General features: G+C 47.4%; 1 protein-coding gene across 3 annotated transcripts in view; it reads left to right on the forward strand.

Annotated features, from left to right (window-relative positions):
- Positions 1-1,962: 1,962 nt before the first annotated feature.
- The window catches only part of ETV6 (ETS variant transcription factor 6), a 134,083-nt gene continuing 118,621 nt past the window's right edge, over positions 1,963-17,424 (forward strand). For 2 of the 3 annotated variants that reach the window (XM_061476370.1, XM_061476371.1), the window contains exon 1: positions 1,968-2,537. In XM_061476370.1, the coding sequence (XP_061332354.1) occupies positions 2,505-2,537 (33 nt within the window). In that variant the 5' untranslated portion in view covers positions 1,968-2,504. Of the gene's footprint in view, positions 2,538-17,424 lie in introns of all 3 variants that reach the window. The other variant, XM_061476372.1, reaches the window with a different exon arrangement.

Below are 17,424 nucleotides of genomic sequence, written 5' to 3' on the forward strand. Positions count from 1 at the left end.
ATGGCAACAGCTAGGGGAAAAAAGTGATACCTGGGTGCAACGTATAAAGAGCCAGAGAGAGGAAAATTTGTTTAGGGCAGTACAATACTCCTGGTTATAACCAGGCGTAATAGGGTGAAACCAGACAAATGAAAATATAGGACAAATATCTTCCTGACCATGGGACTTGCTGGAGCGTGAAATAGTCTTGAAAAGGAAGAGTCTTGAAAAGAAATGCCCCATTACCTGAGGCATTTAAAACTAAAGCAGACAGAGCAATCTAGCACGTGCTGCAAATCCTTTACCTGCAGGGGAGTGAAGCAGATGACCTAGCAGGTCTTTTCCATCTCTGATTTCTGCATTTAATATAAAGAATCACAAAAGACCCCAACTTGCCATGAGATACAGAATAATGACTCAGCACTTCAGAAACGCAGTGGTAATCGTGCAGGTAGAAAAGGAAAACATCATAGTGATGAAGCAGAGAGAATAATAGGGGAGAGCGGCATTGTAAAAGTGATAGAGATGCAGCGACTCTACTCCAGAAGTTCAGCCGTGCAGAGAGAAGACAGGTAAATATGAATCCTTTATTATTGAGTTGGCCCTGTGTTAAAAAAGGGTCACTGGTTGCTAGGCTGAGAGGAAATAGTACCTTCCCTCCATCTTCCTCGATTCATGTCAGGGACTAGCCACTGTGAAGCTGTAAGAGGCTGTGAGGAGTCAGCCCTGTCTGGAAAATGGCCTGCAGTAGCCCACCAAGAGGGGACTAGACTACCATGAGACCCCAGCAGCCCGGCCTTCGGGCCACGCAGATGAAGGGGATCTGCATTTGATGCAAGCGTGCCACAGCTAAGCAAATGCCACATATGTGCTGAGGCTTGCTTTAAAACACCATAGTAGGATTGCCTCTCATCTGCTATTTTCAGTAGCACTGAATCACTGAATAGGAGCCTGTTGTATTCCAAGGCACAGCATCCTTCCAGCACGCTCCAGAGGTTGCTCTGCCTTTCAGTGACACGGGTACAAGCAGGGCTGTTGTGCTCCCACGCACGTTCCCAACTTGCAATGAAGTGGGTGCATCCAAAAACCAGCCAGGACGCCAAAAACTCTCTCTAAACTCACAAAGAGAGATTTAGATGAAGAGAGGAGCAAGTTGTTTTTCCTTCCCAACCCCTCTTCCCACCCCCGTCAAGAGGGCTCGGGCTGTACCCACTCCTGCACCCGCAGGAGCCACAGAGTGCAGAAGAACAGCCCTGTTCCACTGCAGCTGAAAACACATGTTACACCATGTACCCCATAAGGTACGGGTGAGACAACCCCGACCTGAACCTCTGCGCTGGTGCCATCCGGCCCGGGCTCTAAACACGGGCAGAGCCCCAGGCTCCACAACGTTTCTCCGAGGGGTCGGCCGTCTTCCGCCAGGCAGGGGCTCACCGACGGAGAGGGGGGAATCTGTGGGACAGCGGCCCACGATTGGGGCTGCAGGACCACAGCGACCGGCAGTGCTTCCGCCCCGGACTTCCCGTGCCCCGCCGTAACCCGAGCCTCATTTCCTGGTCGGGGCTCTTAAAGGGGCCGCTCCGGAGGTGGAACAAATGGAACAAAGGCCATTGTGCTGCCCGCGGGCCAACCGCTCCGCCCGCTGCCATCCCTCCCCTCCCCGCCAGCCACGTTCGCTCATCCCGCTGCCCATCTCCGCCGCTGAACGCCAGTATCGGCGCGCGGCATTTAAAGGGCCCGCGGCGTCAAACGACACCGAATTGAGCCGACGCGACGCGGCTGCGCCCTTCCATCTTTCCCTCTGCTTTGCCCGCCCCGCACGGGCACCCGAGGGCGCCCACGGCGACGGGGAAACCGGCACCACCGCCCTCCCGTTCGCCCCTCCCCGCCGGTGGTGGCTGTTCGGGGCGACGCGAGCCCTTTAAGGGGCGGCGCGGGGTGCCGGGAACCCACGTCAGTTTCGGCCCCGAAACTCCGGATCAATGAGCAGCGGTGGGGCGGGGCGCAGCGCCCGGCCCTTCCCCCGCCGCCTTTCGGTTTCTCTCTTCCAGGAAGGAAAACACCGGGAGGGGAGCGGGGCCGTGACGGCAGCGCCGCCCCTTCTTCCCCCTTCCCCCCCCCTTTTCCCACTTCCATTTCCCCCCGCGCCGCACGCGGGCAGAGCGCGCGCGGTCACACACACACACACACACACATACACACACATACATACATACATACATACACACGCACACACACACACACGCACACACGCACAGTCGCGCTCAGCGGGGAGGGAGCGATCGCGCTCACTCGGAGGAGGCGGCTGGCGGCGGCACCGGCACCGCTGAGGAGGGGACCCCAGGCGGCAGGGGGGGGGACTCCGCCTCTCCCCCGGGCAGCTCCGCGGGCCGCGCCATGGTGGCGGCGGAAACTTCCCCTTGAGGGGACGGGCCGGGAGGGGAGCGGAAAGTGGGGAAAGCCCGAGAACTTCCCGTCCGTCCGTCCGCCCGCCCCGCCGGGCTTCGCCGCTTCCCTGCTGAGAGATGTCTGAGGCTCCTGCTCAGTGTTGCATCAAGGTAAAGCTCCATCCCTGTGTCCGTCCGGCCCCTGTCAGCGGGCACCCCCCGGCCGAGGCATCGCGGAGCTCCCGGTGGAGGCGGGCGGGGAACACACAGGGACGTGACTCCCGTCGGTTGTCACCGTGGTACCCCCCCCCCTTCCCCAAGCCCCCGTCGGGGAAACGCAGGGCACAGCCTCGGCGGCCGAGGTTTCGTGGCGTGGTTCCTCACGGCAGGAGCTGGCGGCGGGACGGGAGGTTGAAACGGAGCCGGGGCGCCCTTCCCGTCCTCCTCCCCTCTCCCGCGGGGCTGGTGGCCCGACGGCCCCCGACGGCAACTTCGCAGAAAGTTTCCTGCCGTCGGGGACATGCAGCCGCTGCTGCTTCCACCAGCATGGGGATGTGGGGGGTTTCCTTTCCTTTCCTTTCCTTTCCTTTCCTTTCCTTTCCTTTCCTTTCCTTTCCTTTCCTTTCCTTTCCTTTCCTTTCCCTTCCTATTAATTCTTACTCACTGCATTTACTAGCATCTTTTGCCCGTCAGCAGGTAGAGGAGCCGGGGCTGCACAGCCCGGCCCCGTGCTGCCAGGGCCTGGGGGATCCGTTTCTCCGTGGCTTGGCCTGTTGAAGGAGGGATTGCCCCGTGAAGTTTCTGGTTTTAAGTGGAAGCGGTGTAAAGCTGAGACAATGGAAACAAAATTGAGTTTCCTTTTTTGTCCAGACCCTTCCTATCTGCTAGAAATAGTGCTTTCCTCTCATTCCAGTCGTGTGATTTCTGGAGGAGTTGCTTTGCTTTGCTGCCAGCCAGGAATCTTCCTCCTGCTCACGACTAACTGCCCGAGTTAAGAGTGCTTTAACAGTTGCCTCTCCCTGACTGGCACGAAAAGGTGACTTCCAGGCTCTAAGGGAGAGAGCCTAGAATGAACACGTATTTACTCACCATGATGCTTTTTTGTTTGCTTGTCCCAATTTGTGTACGTTTATGATGGGAGTCTTATGTTCTGTATGCTGTGACCTCAGTTTGAAAAGTTGGGGGTGTATTTTCTCTTGCTGAGTTAAATGGGATCAGGCCCGTGTCCCATGAAGTCTCGTGGCTCAGAGAGTCTAGTTGGACTTTTCATAACGCAGATGAACAAATTGGATAATGGGGTATTGTATGCGCATTGCAGGGTGGTAAAATGCTAGTGCAGGCAAAACGTGTACAATTAACTAAGCAGAACCCTATATATATATGTATACGTATGTAAAATGAAATATAACTGCTGTTTTTATTAGTAAATCCTGTGGAAAGGTAGGATGTGTTCTCTGGACAGAAGAATGCAAATGCCATGAAAAAGTAGTGTCATATGAGTTGTGTTTACTTGTTTTTGATGTGTGTTGTTTTGAGAATACGAGGTTTAATTCTGCTCTTACTGAAGTTGGTGATAGCACTGCTGTTGATTTTGGGAGCAGTAAAGCTGGTCCTTAGCTAGCCTCACTAAGGTATGTTACAGAATCATCTGTAATGTATTTGCTCCATAGCAGGAGGAGATACAAACTTCTGTTTGAGTCTTGAAGTGATTAAATGCCAAATTTTTATTATGTTTAGGCAGATACTGGGAATCTGATGTGTTTTTGAAGTGACTGATTCTAAAGATCATGGTCTGAACTTATTTTCCTTTTGCAGTGTGTAGTTTGTTTACATGCTGACTTGTGCAGTTAATTTTTGTCAGAGAACAGAAACTTCTGCTACCAGCTTTTTGGGGAATTGTTTTATTAGTTTCAAACATAGAAAGTACATTTTTTCAGACCAAAGTGTGAATTTCCAATGATAACATTTCTTCACCAGTCAAACCATTCAGGGTAATTTTCTCTTCGTTTTTTCTAACAACCATTGCTTTCTGGATGCTTGTTTCATCCAGGAGGAGTTAGAGGTGGCTGCAATCAGCAGCTGGATTTAAGAGGTGTTGTGTAAATGGTAGTGTGATTATACAGGTACGAGTGATGATTTCTGTAGCGTGTCAGCCCGACTTGCAGAGCATGAGGTCAGGGCAGAGGAGCAAGCTCCTCACCGTACTCCAACTTTGGTGCTAAGCTGCTGTGTTGTTCTGAAAAGTAGCCAAGTGTTGTGCTGTGAGGGTGCTGCGGAGCTTCATTAGGAGCCTGTGAACTGGAAGCAGTGGTGCTAGAGGATGCATTTTCTATATATTTGTTTGTTTCCCTTCCTCCTGCAATATGGATCAAGGTTGCGTGCAGTAAACGCCACAGCAACTGAGGTGATGAGCCACCGACAGCTTCAGCAGAGGGAGTGAAGGCTGCTACTTTGTTTATGCTCAAGCTGCTCAGTGCACGGTCTCGCCATCTCACCTTACTAGAGAAGTGCTTCAATAAGATGTAGGAAAGCTCAAAGGAGGTGAAGTTTTTGGTATATATTTAACTACTGGTAATCAACATGAACTTGCAGTAATATCTCGGTTTGTGTCAGGTACTTATCAGTATGTATGTGTGATTGTATATTGATATGTGCTCGCTTTGCGGCAAGTATGTGTGATTGCTTACATTCTCTTCCTCTGAGAGAGGAGAAACCCAATGCTAAATACCCTGATCTTGCCAACGCTTGGGTGTGTGCTTGCCTGACTGATGGCAAGCAGACCCAGTAACTCCAACCTTGCTGTTGTGGCAAAGAAGTTAAGGGTCTGCAGAAAGTCTGAAGCTGCAGAGAAGTCATTGCTGGAGTTAGAGACAGATCTTGGGTGTCAGAGGTGAGTGTGAAGGTTGGACCCTCAGTGTTTGTTACAACTTAGGGTGTCAGCGTACTCCCTGCGTGAACCGACAGCCTTCGGGCTTGTGCCATACTCCAGTCTGAAAGCACCTGAGGGCTTTGGCTCCGAGATGGGTTGGGAAGGGACATGTGGTGTGGTCGTCGTATTTGGACAGCCTTTTTCATCCCAGGTGCTGGGATGTCTATGTTGGTAGTAAACCTGTTCGTCTGATCCTGAGCCATAGTAGTTAGCTGATTATAGTATTGTATATACTGACATGACATTGGCACTTGTTATGGTATTGGCAAGTGATCCTTACAGCCTCACCTCTCTTCCCCCAGGTGGGAGAACTGAGGCACAGGGAGAGTGTAAACATCTTGGCAAAAACTTATAGGAGGGCAAAAGCTCAAAGGGAGACGGGGCAAGGAGTTTAGACAAAGGTGATGATTTTTGTGATTAACTAAGGTCCATGTGGTAATGAGTTCTGTTTAAAACCTCACTTGGAACTTTCTGATTATGAGGATCTCCCTGTTTTTCCCTTGAATTCTTAATAGCTCAAGAATATCACCATGGTGTCACATGGAGGCTCAAAATTCATCAGGCAAATAGAAGGGTACCAAAGGGTGCAGTGTGATTTATTTTCCTTTTTATAAATCTGGCAATTTCAGTTGCTCAATTCTATTTGCCACGCTACCGCAAACAGTTGTGCTGGCAAAAGTATAGAGTTGTGGGGGAACTGAAACTGGGAATATGGGGGGGACCAGCTGCTTAAAATCTCCCAGTCCAGGGCTGATCCTAGCCTAGGCTCCCCTGTGTGTGCCTGGCTGATGTTTGAGCTGAGAGTACTTTTGGTGGGCAGCACTGAAGGCACAGAGCCTTCCTGTGAATTGGGTTTCACAACTGACTCCGGTGGAGATTTTAATGCAGCTGTATGCTGGTGGATGGGAGAGCTTTCTCTTGCAGTAAGCTGTATGTGGTGGTCCTTGCGATCGCATGGGCACTGCAGGAGTCAGCACAGAATTCTGTAGCTCGAGGTCTTGTCTCACTGGTGCTTATTTTGGATTCAAGGATGTACTTTGTAATCATTTAAAAAAGGAAGAAGGGGGAAAAAGAGTGATGGTGTAAGCCAAAGGGCAAAGAATCAGTGGAGTATTTGAGCTTTCAATCTTAACTGGCTTCCCCAGATTAAGTTAATTTTTAAGTAGTGCTTTATGTCTCCTAATACTTCATTGATGCAGTTTTTGCAAAGAGCGCTCTCCCACCAAACGCTTTCCTTGCTGAGGGACTGTTCAGCATCACATGGTCAGAATTCTGTTACCCTTAACCAAGGCCGAGTATCTGCTAGTACAGAGCATGTTCCTTAGTGTTTATTAGGGAACTTATGTACTAGGAGGAGGATCCTTCTTCTGTTAGTGTCAATGCCAAAACTCTCATTAAGTTCAGTGGGTGTAAGTTTGAATGGGAGAAGTACGTACTATTTAACACCTGATTAATCACTTAACTCCTTGGCACCAGCTAAATTGAATCCCTCTGAAGCAAAATTTTACTAACACTGCCCCAATTAAACACTGGTCATTAGCATTCACCATGTCATTACAGGTGAAGTCAGTTTCCTGGGAGGCAACCCATTAAAACAGCAGCCCCAATCTGAAAATGCCCTGGTGAAACAGAGGATGCTTTAATGATAATTTACATGCATATTGCACCTTGCATCTCAAAGTGCCTTTCAGAGGGAGGTGGCTAAGCAGCGCTGTGCTGATAGAAATGCTGATAACCACGAGATGAAGTCTTGTACAGTTACACAGAAGTGATGTTCCTGCCTTTTCCAAAAGTTACCTGGCTCCTTGTGTGCGTGCCTCCTGAAGTCTCCTGATAGAAGCTTTCCTAATAACCTGCTTACTGTGAGAAGGGAGAGCTAAGGCAACCCGTGGTTTTGGCCAGTAATGTGGTTCTGACCTACAATCCAGAAACTGGCTAATTTGGGTTTGGTTTTGCTCTATTTCTTTACATGTGTTCGTTTTGGAGTATTTGTGGTTCAGTGCCTTCAGCCGGGCATCCCCAGAGTGACAGCAAGTTAAAAGCCAGTGCTTCTGAAAATGTTCTTGTTGGTCTTTGCTTTCCCTGTCTGTGAAACGGGCATGAAATAATAATGAACGTACCTCTGTCGTGCAATAGTGAGGCTTGGTATTTGTAATGCAGCATGAGAACAAGTTGTGTTTATTATAGGAACCAGCGACAGGGTGATCTGATTTGTTCCTGGCTTTTTAGTTCACAGGGTGCTTGGGGGCAGCGGGGATGGTTGTCATTTGTTTGTTGGCCCTTCTGTTAGGGGCCGCCTACCTCTGCTGAGCAGTCGGAGAGAGCGTGATACTACTGTTTCACTGCGTCCTAGCGGCTGGATCGGGCAGGGTGGTGTTCCTCTGCCCACAGCCCACACTGGATGTGGCTTTGGGAGAGGCGGGCACAAGGTGCAGGCGTAGTTGTTCTGCCACAATCCTGCCTCTGGCTGAGGGCAAGAGTGCCTGGGTGGGATGGCTGCCAGATGTGGCTGCCAGAGCACTCCCTGCTGCCTTCCCTCCCCTGACCACCACCCTTCCCAGGGCTCCCTGAAGCTGAACACGGAGCAGGCTGCATACTTGGTTCTCCCAGGTGTTGTTTTCACCTGGGGTAGGAGGACATCCCTCTCTGTCAGGTCAGGTACACCTTCATTATCTGACAAGGGAGGACCCACTGGCAGAGGCAGTGGCTGGTGATCAGCTGCCAGTGTTGCCACAACAGTTAATGTTTAGGTTGCAATATGTCCTTGTGCTTCCTTCGGGAAGGAGGCCACCCAGGACAGCCTGTGGGTGGGATGTTCCTCTAGGCAACTGTGAAGAAGCCAAACCGAGCCCAGGTATGTGCATCAGTTCATCCTGAGCAAAGAGGCCAGGCAGGCCACCAAAGCCTCTGTGCCTTTAACAGCGGAATCGTGGCAGCCGATTCCTGCTATTGTGGGTTATATTTTTTAGGTCTACAACCTAAGCCAAATTTAGACCATATTGGTTCTGGTGTTGCTGAGTTGTCTTCAGGCAGTGTTTTGTTGGAGCAGAGAGGACAGCTACTCTATCTATGAAACATATGGAACTTGAGGCTCGATTATACTGGTTTACTTTTTTTCTTTTTTCTTCCAAAAATGCTACTTCTGGCAGGAAAATAAATGCGGAAAACTCCAGCCGAAGTTGAACTTGTTTATGGAATGTCTGGAGCAGCGGTAAATAAAGGATTTTGAAAGGAGATAAGCTTTTCACTGATAGATGGTATTACTTCTCTTCTGTAATGCTGCTGAGCTCCAAAGTGAGCTGGCTATAGCAATTAAGAAAAGCTGTAAATGATTCTTCATCTAAATGCTTTTTCCAAAGGTTATTCCTTGTTAAGCCACGTGCAGTTTCTTTGCTTCAGTGGTGTTCTCGTACAGTTTGCAAATGCTGTCCTGGTTAAGACAGTCCGGAGGGGAAATGGGCATGAAAGAGCGCGAGCTTCTCCCTGTGGTATTTATGTTGGTGTTCTGTGGAATGTTTGCACACGGAAACAAATAGCATTGTAAATCATTTTAAAGATGTGTATAATGCCAGGAGTAGCATTGGGTGTGACTGCAAGAGTTAAGTGCTCCACAAAAATACTTTCAATGTGACAACCAAGCTTTACATGGTAAACTATTAACAGCTGCCTAATATTAAATCCAGAGTTTGGATGTTTAATTTCAAAATAAAATGAAGTGTGGTTATAAATAGGAACAACGAGTGATTTCTCAGTGGGTTGTGTTGGTGGGTTGTTGGTTTGGGGTTCTTTTGTGTGTGTCTGCTTTTGTTGAGGGTTTCTTTGGGTTTTTCCTAGCTCGCTCAGGTGGCATATGATCAAGCTTGGAAATTATTTGTTTTGAAAAGTCTTCAGAGTTTAATCTGGAGGAAACCAACTGGCATCCAGTAAGGAGAATCCTTCAAACGGATGGAATGCAGCGGAGAGAGATATTCTTTATATAGTTTGAATTTCAACAGAATATGGCTGAAGTGATTTTCCATTATGTCTTTAGTGGGATCCTCAAAAACATCTAGTAACAGAAACTAGGAATGCTTTCTAAATGGGATAGGATTCTGTAGAAATCCAGGAGCTTGGAGTTCTACCAGATAAATGAAATGTTTAGTAAAAGTGCCAGAGATAGCAGTACTAGAATTCAGAGACAGATTTATCCAGTTAGTAGGGCCACAACAAGGCATTCAATATCTGCAAAACACATTTCTCTGTTCCCTTTCTCTTTTTTTTCCTAAAAAGGACTTCACATGAAAGTGGTTTCCATCACTGATGGAGCACTATGAAGCTCTGCTCACGTGCTTTAAGATGAAAGGGAGCAAACCCAGCATTACAGCAAGATTGGGGAGCTCCTTCCCACTTTCAAGGAACTCATCTGAGGTCTCTGTTGGGATTCCCCCCCTAACAGAAATAATCCCTATTTCCTTCTCATGGATTAGAAGTGGTTATTTCACCGTGTTACCTCTTGAAAGGCCGTTCTTATCTATCTACCTGCCCTGTGCTTTAAAACCTGGGCAAAGGCAATCCTTCTCGGAGCTGTCCAGGAGTTGAGGTTAGAGGTGGTAGACTGCAAGGAACCGCTGGTTCTGGGATGAGGGTGTTGGTCCCAGTTATCCCTGGAGGCTACTGGGAAAAAAAAATTCCCTGGCAGATGGATCCTCCCTGCCACATCCATAAGAAGCTGCTTGAGTGTTTCCAGCAGGCAACAACTGTGTGAGAATGGCTGTAACTTGAAGCCTGCAAAGCAATGGGGTTAGCGCTCATGAGCCATTGTCAGCCGTGCCATTGCCTTTCAATTGTGGTGGCTCTGGCCCCAGCAGCCTCACCCCAGCTCCAGAGGACCAGCTCCCTCCAGTTTAAAGCATCACTGTGCTGGGTCTGGCAGCCTAGTGTAGGTACATAGAGGTCCCAGTTACCAGGCTGGGGTGGTGCTGTCACTGTGGAGTGATGGACCCGCCATCTCCATAGGGGTGAGGAAAAGAAGGGCTGAGCTGTTTTCACAGAGGGGTGAGGATGCACTTGTTCCTGCTAAGTCCTAGGGTGCCAGGAAGGGCACCAGGTTGCAGGAACAGGAGTGCTGATGGGTGTAAAAGATATTTCTCAGTTGGCAGTCTGAGTGGTTGTGTCTCTGTCAAATGGCTTGAGCAAATGGGTTCTCTGGAAGAGGGCTCAGGGAAGAGCGTGGGAGCAGCTTCCAGGGGAAGAAGGTTATGGGCTGTAAAATATTTCATGGCATGTGGCCTGAGATATATATCGCATGCTGGATGGTAAACACTGGGCTCAAACACACTGGAGATGGTGTCTTAGCAAGCTACCTACCTCACACCAGCTGAGTCATCAGAGCCATCCGTGACTGACCGTGCGCTGGCTTTATTACCTCCCAACTGGGACAAATTACAACTTCTCTTAAACCTCAGAGTAAGAAGAGAGTGAATTAATAGCGTATGCACAGCCAATTAGCACAGCCAAGTGAACCACACTGATGGGCAGTGACTGAGTTTTGCAGGCTTGGAGGAGTGGGCAGAAAGTGCAGTATATGTATATGGGTTTTTTTCCTTCACCTGGGTAGTTTAGAGTAGGGCTCTCTGACGGCTCTTCTGTTTAACAGAAGCGGTGAGGTCTCCTTGAGCTGTTTGATCCTGTTTGCAGACAGACCTCCCAGAACTGGTCTGTCAGCTGAGACTGGATTTTAGGAAATTATTTGGTTGGTGAATAAAAGAAAACAGAGCTCAGTTTTCAATTTGGGGTCAAGTAGGCAAACAAAACTGTAGTGGGAAAGGAGCAGGCAGTCAAATAGGAATTATCTGTATGTTGTAGTTTGAATCTGTGTCGTGTATCAGTTCAGACTAGAGCGTGTTTTCCTGACTGCTAGGAGGGCTTTTAGAGCACCAAAAGAGAGAAATGAGCAGTGGAGCTGCCTTGGGGAAACTTCCATAGGAAGAGAAGCTAATTGCCTACAACACTCTGGCTTGGAGGATGCGGAGGGAGGTACAATAGAAATCTGTAAGATCACACAGGAGTGTAGTATAGGGAGCAATTATTTCTGATAGTACAAAACTAATTACTAGTCTTCATCTGTGTTAAATTATGGAACTCGCTGCTGCAGGATGCTGTGGGGACTGTAAGTTCAAATGGGTGTTTTTAAGAGTGGAGGAATAGGTGATGATATTAAGTCTCACAGCCTGTATGAGGGATGCAACAGGGCCGACAACACAGGCACAAGGGAAACATTGCTTTTTCCGCCTGTTAAACCTTTCCTGAAACAGAGACTTCCTGTCTTCTGGGGACAAGATCCCAGGCAAGATAGACTTGTTCTGATGATGTGTAGGCATTCAGATGCTTCAATGTAAAATTTTACACCCTGGAAGGCTGGTCTCAAGTGCTTACTAGTCTCCTCTGGGTTGTTTCCTAAATCTTGGTCCCAGCAGTCTTGATTTCAAGAGCACTGGAGAACTGTAAGTGGGAAGAGAGCTAAGGAAGAATTTGTGGCTGTGACTGGGAGAGATTTGTGAAGTCTGGGTTGCTAGAACTAGCAAGAGGCTGGCTTTGTTGCATTAATTACTGAGATTCAAATGAAAGAGGGGAAAACCTTCAGGGACTACATGGAAGAGGAATTACAGATCAGCATTTAAAAAAGGTGAAGTTTTTTGGTTATGGGGAAGAGACATTGCTTCCAGGAGCCAAATGTGAGTTGACCTGTGCTTTCCCAAAGGCCTCCCAGTTCCCATTATCACCCATGTGAAATGCGCTCCTGAAACATTAACTCTTTTTCACATATGTGACAAATGGTTTCCCAACCGGAGCTTGCAGCCATGGGCAGGAGAGTTGCTGCTTTCATTGCCTGGGCAAATGTTGCAGGCAGTCACTGAGCTGCCTCTCTCGCTAGGAAGTGGTGTCATTTGTGCAGACTTTGCATCACGCTTTTGGTTGTGACTTGCCTTTTTTTAATGGCAAACGGAAGAATGGATGTACAGAATCAATTCTTACATTGTTTTGCATGTGTACTTTTTAGTTGTTCCTGAAGAGTGAGTGATTCATGGTGTTGGACAGCCATTAAAGCATATCGATGTGCAGCTAAATATGGTCTTCAACGTAAATGTAGTTCTTTCTGCTAATCTATACAATGTCTACAAGTGTCTATTGAAGTAATTGGATAGCCTTATGCAGATTTAGTTAGGGTTTTATATTGGGAAATAACGAATCGTTTGCTGGGTGATTGGTTTTATTTTTGTTTTATTTTACATGCTGTTTATGATAACACAGCACTTGGACTTACAGTGAAATGTAATTACAAGTGCAGTGTCCCCTGTCAAAACCCTGAGCATAAAGTAGTTCTGCAAAAAACAGCAGTTTTGATAATTGCACATGAGAAGGAACATGGTACATTTTAAGGTGATATTACTTAATAAATGACAAGCATTTTTTATTAAGCAAATGAAATATTTCTTTTTCAGTTGTACTGATTTTATTTTTTTTTTCTTGTGGATTAAAATAATGACACAGACTTGAAAAATAGGCTTTTTTGTTGTTGTTCAGAATTTGTCCCTTTGGCTTTTCTGAGAAAAATTGGTATCATAGTCTTGAAACCAACAAACTGCAGGTTTTTCTAGACACACACTGGTGGTGGCAGGAGTCCAGGTGAGCAGTCCTGCAGCCCAGGGCTGGAGCTTCTGCCCTGGTTTCCAGCAGAGCTCCCAGAATGTGCTACTCTCAGCCCAGCCACCTTCATAGCCACACCCCCTGAAATTTACTGCTGTTCAGCACTGCTGCAAGATGGGAGCTTTGACATGGGGTGGTTCTCCGTGCCCATGTGCACAGGGAACTGCTTGAACCCAACAGAGATCTGTTACCTGTATTTCTACAAACCTACTCTAAGCAATGGGAATGGAGGTTAGTGGTGGAAGGCAAACAGGAGCCAGGGAAGTAGGGTGGGTGGTACTGAGAGTGAAGGAATTAAGATGTGAAGGGGAGGAGTTTGTTGTGGCAGCAACTGCAACCAGCTGGGCCCACTGAGACTCCTGTGGAAAGGGTAAAAATCTGTTTTAGAAGGTCACAAGAGGCAGAGTGAAGCTGAATTGGGAAGGGTTATTCTCATCCTATGGGAACAGGGAGGATCAGATGGAAGCATCTGGCAGTTCTAAAGAGGGGGAGGTATGTTTTCCCACAACATACAGCGAGGTCACTGAATTTACTGCCAAGAGTTGTAATGCAGGGCCAAAGAGGCAATTGGTTTTAAAAGAGAGTTCATACTAGATGGATCTGTTTGGGACCATTAGTTGTAAAGATACAGCTGCAGTCCTTGGCTCAGAAGGCCACTAACCTGTGGGATGCTGTGAAAGGGAGAGTTTATTCCTTGTGCTTTTTGCCCTGAGGATTTCCTGCTGGGTGTTTCTGGAGATGTGGTACTAACTTAGCTGTTTGGGCTGACCAGAACTACTGCGTTTTTCCATTTTCATTTAGGGCTTTCATACTTTGGTGCTGGACGCTGTACAGATGCCTCTGACAAGTGGAAAAATAGCAGTTGAGAAAACCTCTCATGTGCATCAGACATTCTGCTCTGTTTCTTGATCTTGTTGTGATGTTTCCTCAAGCAGAGGTAGCCTGGCCATCTGAAATGCATGAGGCCAATGTTCTCCAGGTTATGAAGGACTTTGTTCGGGAAAATTCCTAGGGATTTTCCTGTCCTTGACTCTCCTCTTGGGCTGTGATGCCATTTATTGGCATAAAGTGCCCTGACCTATTTTATTTCTCTAGGTTTTTCCCAAGATTTGGCTGACGGAGGGTGGAAAAAATAATTAGATTCTTGGATAATTCAAGTGCTACGTGCTGTGTCAGCCGCACCTCTTCTGATGGCTGATAAGAGACAAGTGAACACAGTTCCTTGCAAGACAGGGATGCATTTGTTTGGATGGCCCAAACACGTAACTGCATGACTGTATGGCTGATGAACAGGTGTTATACAATACAGGGACAATTCCAGTACTTGCATTAATGTACTTCATCAGCAGGCCTGAAACCTGCTTTGGAGTGACTATCTTCATTTGATAGTTCAATCTCTTTGCCTTTCAGTCCACGACTCTTCTTTTCAAGTTCCTAATTGCAGAAAAAAATTAAGGAGGAAGTGTTGTTTGCTGGATGCCTGGGCTTCATTTTTCCACACATAACGATTAAGAAGTGAGTAAGCTGGCAGACAGGACCTTCTTGTTGAGACCCTGTGTACACCAAATGCTTTCCTTCAGTACAAGTTGAGCTGTTTCTCAAATCATGTTTGTCCTGCACCAATGCAGTTAGTGGGCAATTAGAACTTGAAAAGTGCGATGGCTAAAAGGGAGAAAATCAAACCTGCGAATGCTTGTGTGTCCTTTACCAAGCCCTATATCTGCCTCCTACAGCAGGCAGACACCACAGCAGCTTGCTCTCACGTGGTACATACTTACCTGTCTTCAGGCTGAACTTGTGATGTCTGTGCTGCACAACCTGCTCACCTTTAACTGGCTCCTGAGGTCCTGTCCCACTGCACCAGCTTGAATGATCCCTCTGGGAATAGGCTCTTTTGCTGTTCCCAAGTGCTGCCTGAATGTCTGAAGACATAATACCCATTATCAACAGAGTAAAACAGAAGCGTGAATTCCTAAAAGATGTGGATAGCTGAAGATACTCAGTTTTCCCAGTGTTGAACACAGTTTTATCATTCCATACAAAAGTGAGTTGAAGTATGTCTGTGTCCCACATGCAGAGTCTGGATGTGCACTTTTATAACGCAGTGTGCAAGCAAACCAGTAACATGATCCTGTGACTGAGGACTCTATTATTTGCCCGAGTTTTTTAGATCATCTCTAGTTTCCTGCTGATACCCTAGCTGTTTGTACTAGGTTGCTTATCTCCTCAGTTTCCCACCCAGGCTTTGAGTATCTGTGTGGTTCATGGTGCTACAGGAGTGGGTGCTGGAATGCCATCTGTGGACAAATGAACAGCTAATAATGCACTCTTGAATGCAGCCTTCGTTTTTAGGCTGGTGAGGCAAGGCTAAATTTTCTCATGCCTGCCTTTCCCAGCGCTCAGCCTGCCCCTTTCTCACATTCCCAAATGGATAGCTGATTTGTTCATGCACAGTCACCATACTCCATTTTACTTCAGGTTTGCACCTTCATGTTTGAAGCCACAGTCCTTAAAAGTGGTGATGACAAGGCTACTGGGAAAACACAGCCCTTGGAGATTGCAAAGTCTGTTTGTTCTTCAAGTCACTTGAAATAAGAGCTAAATGATATGCTTAGTTTTAGAAAGCAGCAGTATTCTATCTGATCTTGTCCTTCTAGTGGAAAAAAAAGGTGGGGGTTTGATAATCTATATGGCAGTACAGGGGTAAACTTAGTGATTTAGCCCATTAGTGGAAGGTACTTTAACTTTGATTTCTTAACAGTGTGTCAGATGAAAGAAGAATTACAGCCTGTCTGATTTCCCATTGCTACTGGCTTGCACAGCTTCTGCCTAAAATGAAAAGGCAGCTCACAGATCCCAGTGTGTAAAAGTAGCAGGCTGCTCGCATGGCCGTGTTGTTAACTTCCTGCCCTCTCTTTCTCCATCCTGCGTCTCAGTTTTGCCCATTGTTAATTATTCTGGCTAGGGGCTTGCTCAGAAGCTCTGAACAGCAAGCGTTTTTCCAGGCACGAGGAATTTGTGCTGAGGTGTTTGTTTTTCCCATGGCTAAATAGTGTCTAGTCTCCTCCTGGTTTCCCTCTTCTATTCTGTTTTCACAGGGTGAGGGTATTCTCCTTATATGCTGTCCTATTTGTTGCTGTAACATGCATGTAGGAGGGCATGGATTGTATTGTCAGGCTATTCTATAACATGTTTTCTTTTGAGGTACAGTAGGATTTGGCATCGTGAGAGTTGAGGCTCTTTAAGCATGATACAAAGAAGAGTCCTGCTCAAGATGTGGTGAGGCAAGCGAAAACTGTGACTTGAGCAGGGGTCCTGGGTCTTCATCCTAGGTTGAGCCTGCTAGTTGAATTCTCCTATGGTGTGGCTGTATTGTACTGTCATACCAGCCTTCCCTGCCTCCAGCAGTGCCTCTGTGAAGCAGTATCTGCCCATATCAAACTTGGGGCTGACGTGAAGCTGCTTTAACTATTCTTTAAAGGCACTGCAAGAGTGTGTCTTTGTTATTTTGCTGAAGAAGTAGTTTGATGAGACTCTTAATTCAAGATAAGGTGGTAGCACCCTGCAAGATCTTGTCCCACCCTTCCCCTTCCTCCTCCCATAGGCTGGCACAAACGTTTGGGTGGCACTATGCTTGACAGGGCAGCAGATCTAGGTGAAAATGGACAGCTTGTGCTAGCGCAAGGCAGAGCATGGTGTGGAGGTGGTGGGAATGAGCAGCTGGGAACAGGAGGAGGGCAGGGCACGTTTTTCAAGTGGCGGTGCCAGTTGATCTGGGATTAAGGTGTTGATGAAACTCAGTAAAGCCTTGGCCAGATCTGTGTTACCTGACATCAGAACCAAAGCTTTTAAAGGTGCACGCCTACTTTCTTTACAAGAATCATCCCTTTAGGCTAGGTGGAGTAGCTACAGGAAAAGTGGTCACTGGATCAGGAAAACATGGTGGTGGTTGTACTGAGAAGTGACCTCTCCTTTTCTTATGCCAGCACACACCAAGCGTCTGAAGCACGATGGTTTGCTCTTCTAGTGTGAAGGGTAGAGCTGTTGCCTGGAGCTGTGAATGAGCCTTCTGGTATTAGCGCGAGGCCCCACTGCTGTCATCCACAGACTTCCAACAGTGCTATGGCTTGCTTTGTATTTCTGAACGCACCTTGGCTGTGCCGTTTTGGTTTAATTGTAGGAGAATGCTGCTTTAATAAAAGGAGGCACTTGCACTTTTTTGAGTCTTCTGAGAGAGGCTGAGAACACTGACTGCCAGGCCCCCTGCTTTCATTGCAAATTTATGCTGTTCTGTACCACTGATGCTGACAGACGCTCTGGAGCTGTTTAACCATGCAGCAAAGCATGAAGCCTCTCTGGGTCAGGGGAGGAAGTTAGTCCCACATGCTTAATCTAGAGGTCATTTCATAGTTTCAATTATCTGTTAAAATTGAGTCCTCCAAA

This window comes from Pezoporus flaviventris, unplaced genomic scaffold (assembly GCF_033815535.1).
Source record: "Pezoporus flaviventris isolate CSIRO_AGI_PZ_B2104156 unplaced genomic scaffold, CSIRO_AGI_Pfla_v1 ptg000096l, whole genome shotgun sequence".
Lineage (NCBI taxonomy): Eukaryota > Metazoa > Chordata > Aves > Psittaciformes > Psittacidae > Pezoporus > Pezoporus flaviventris.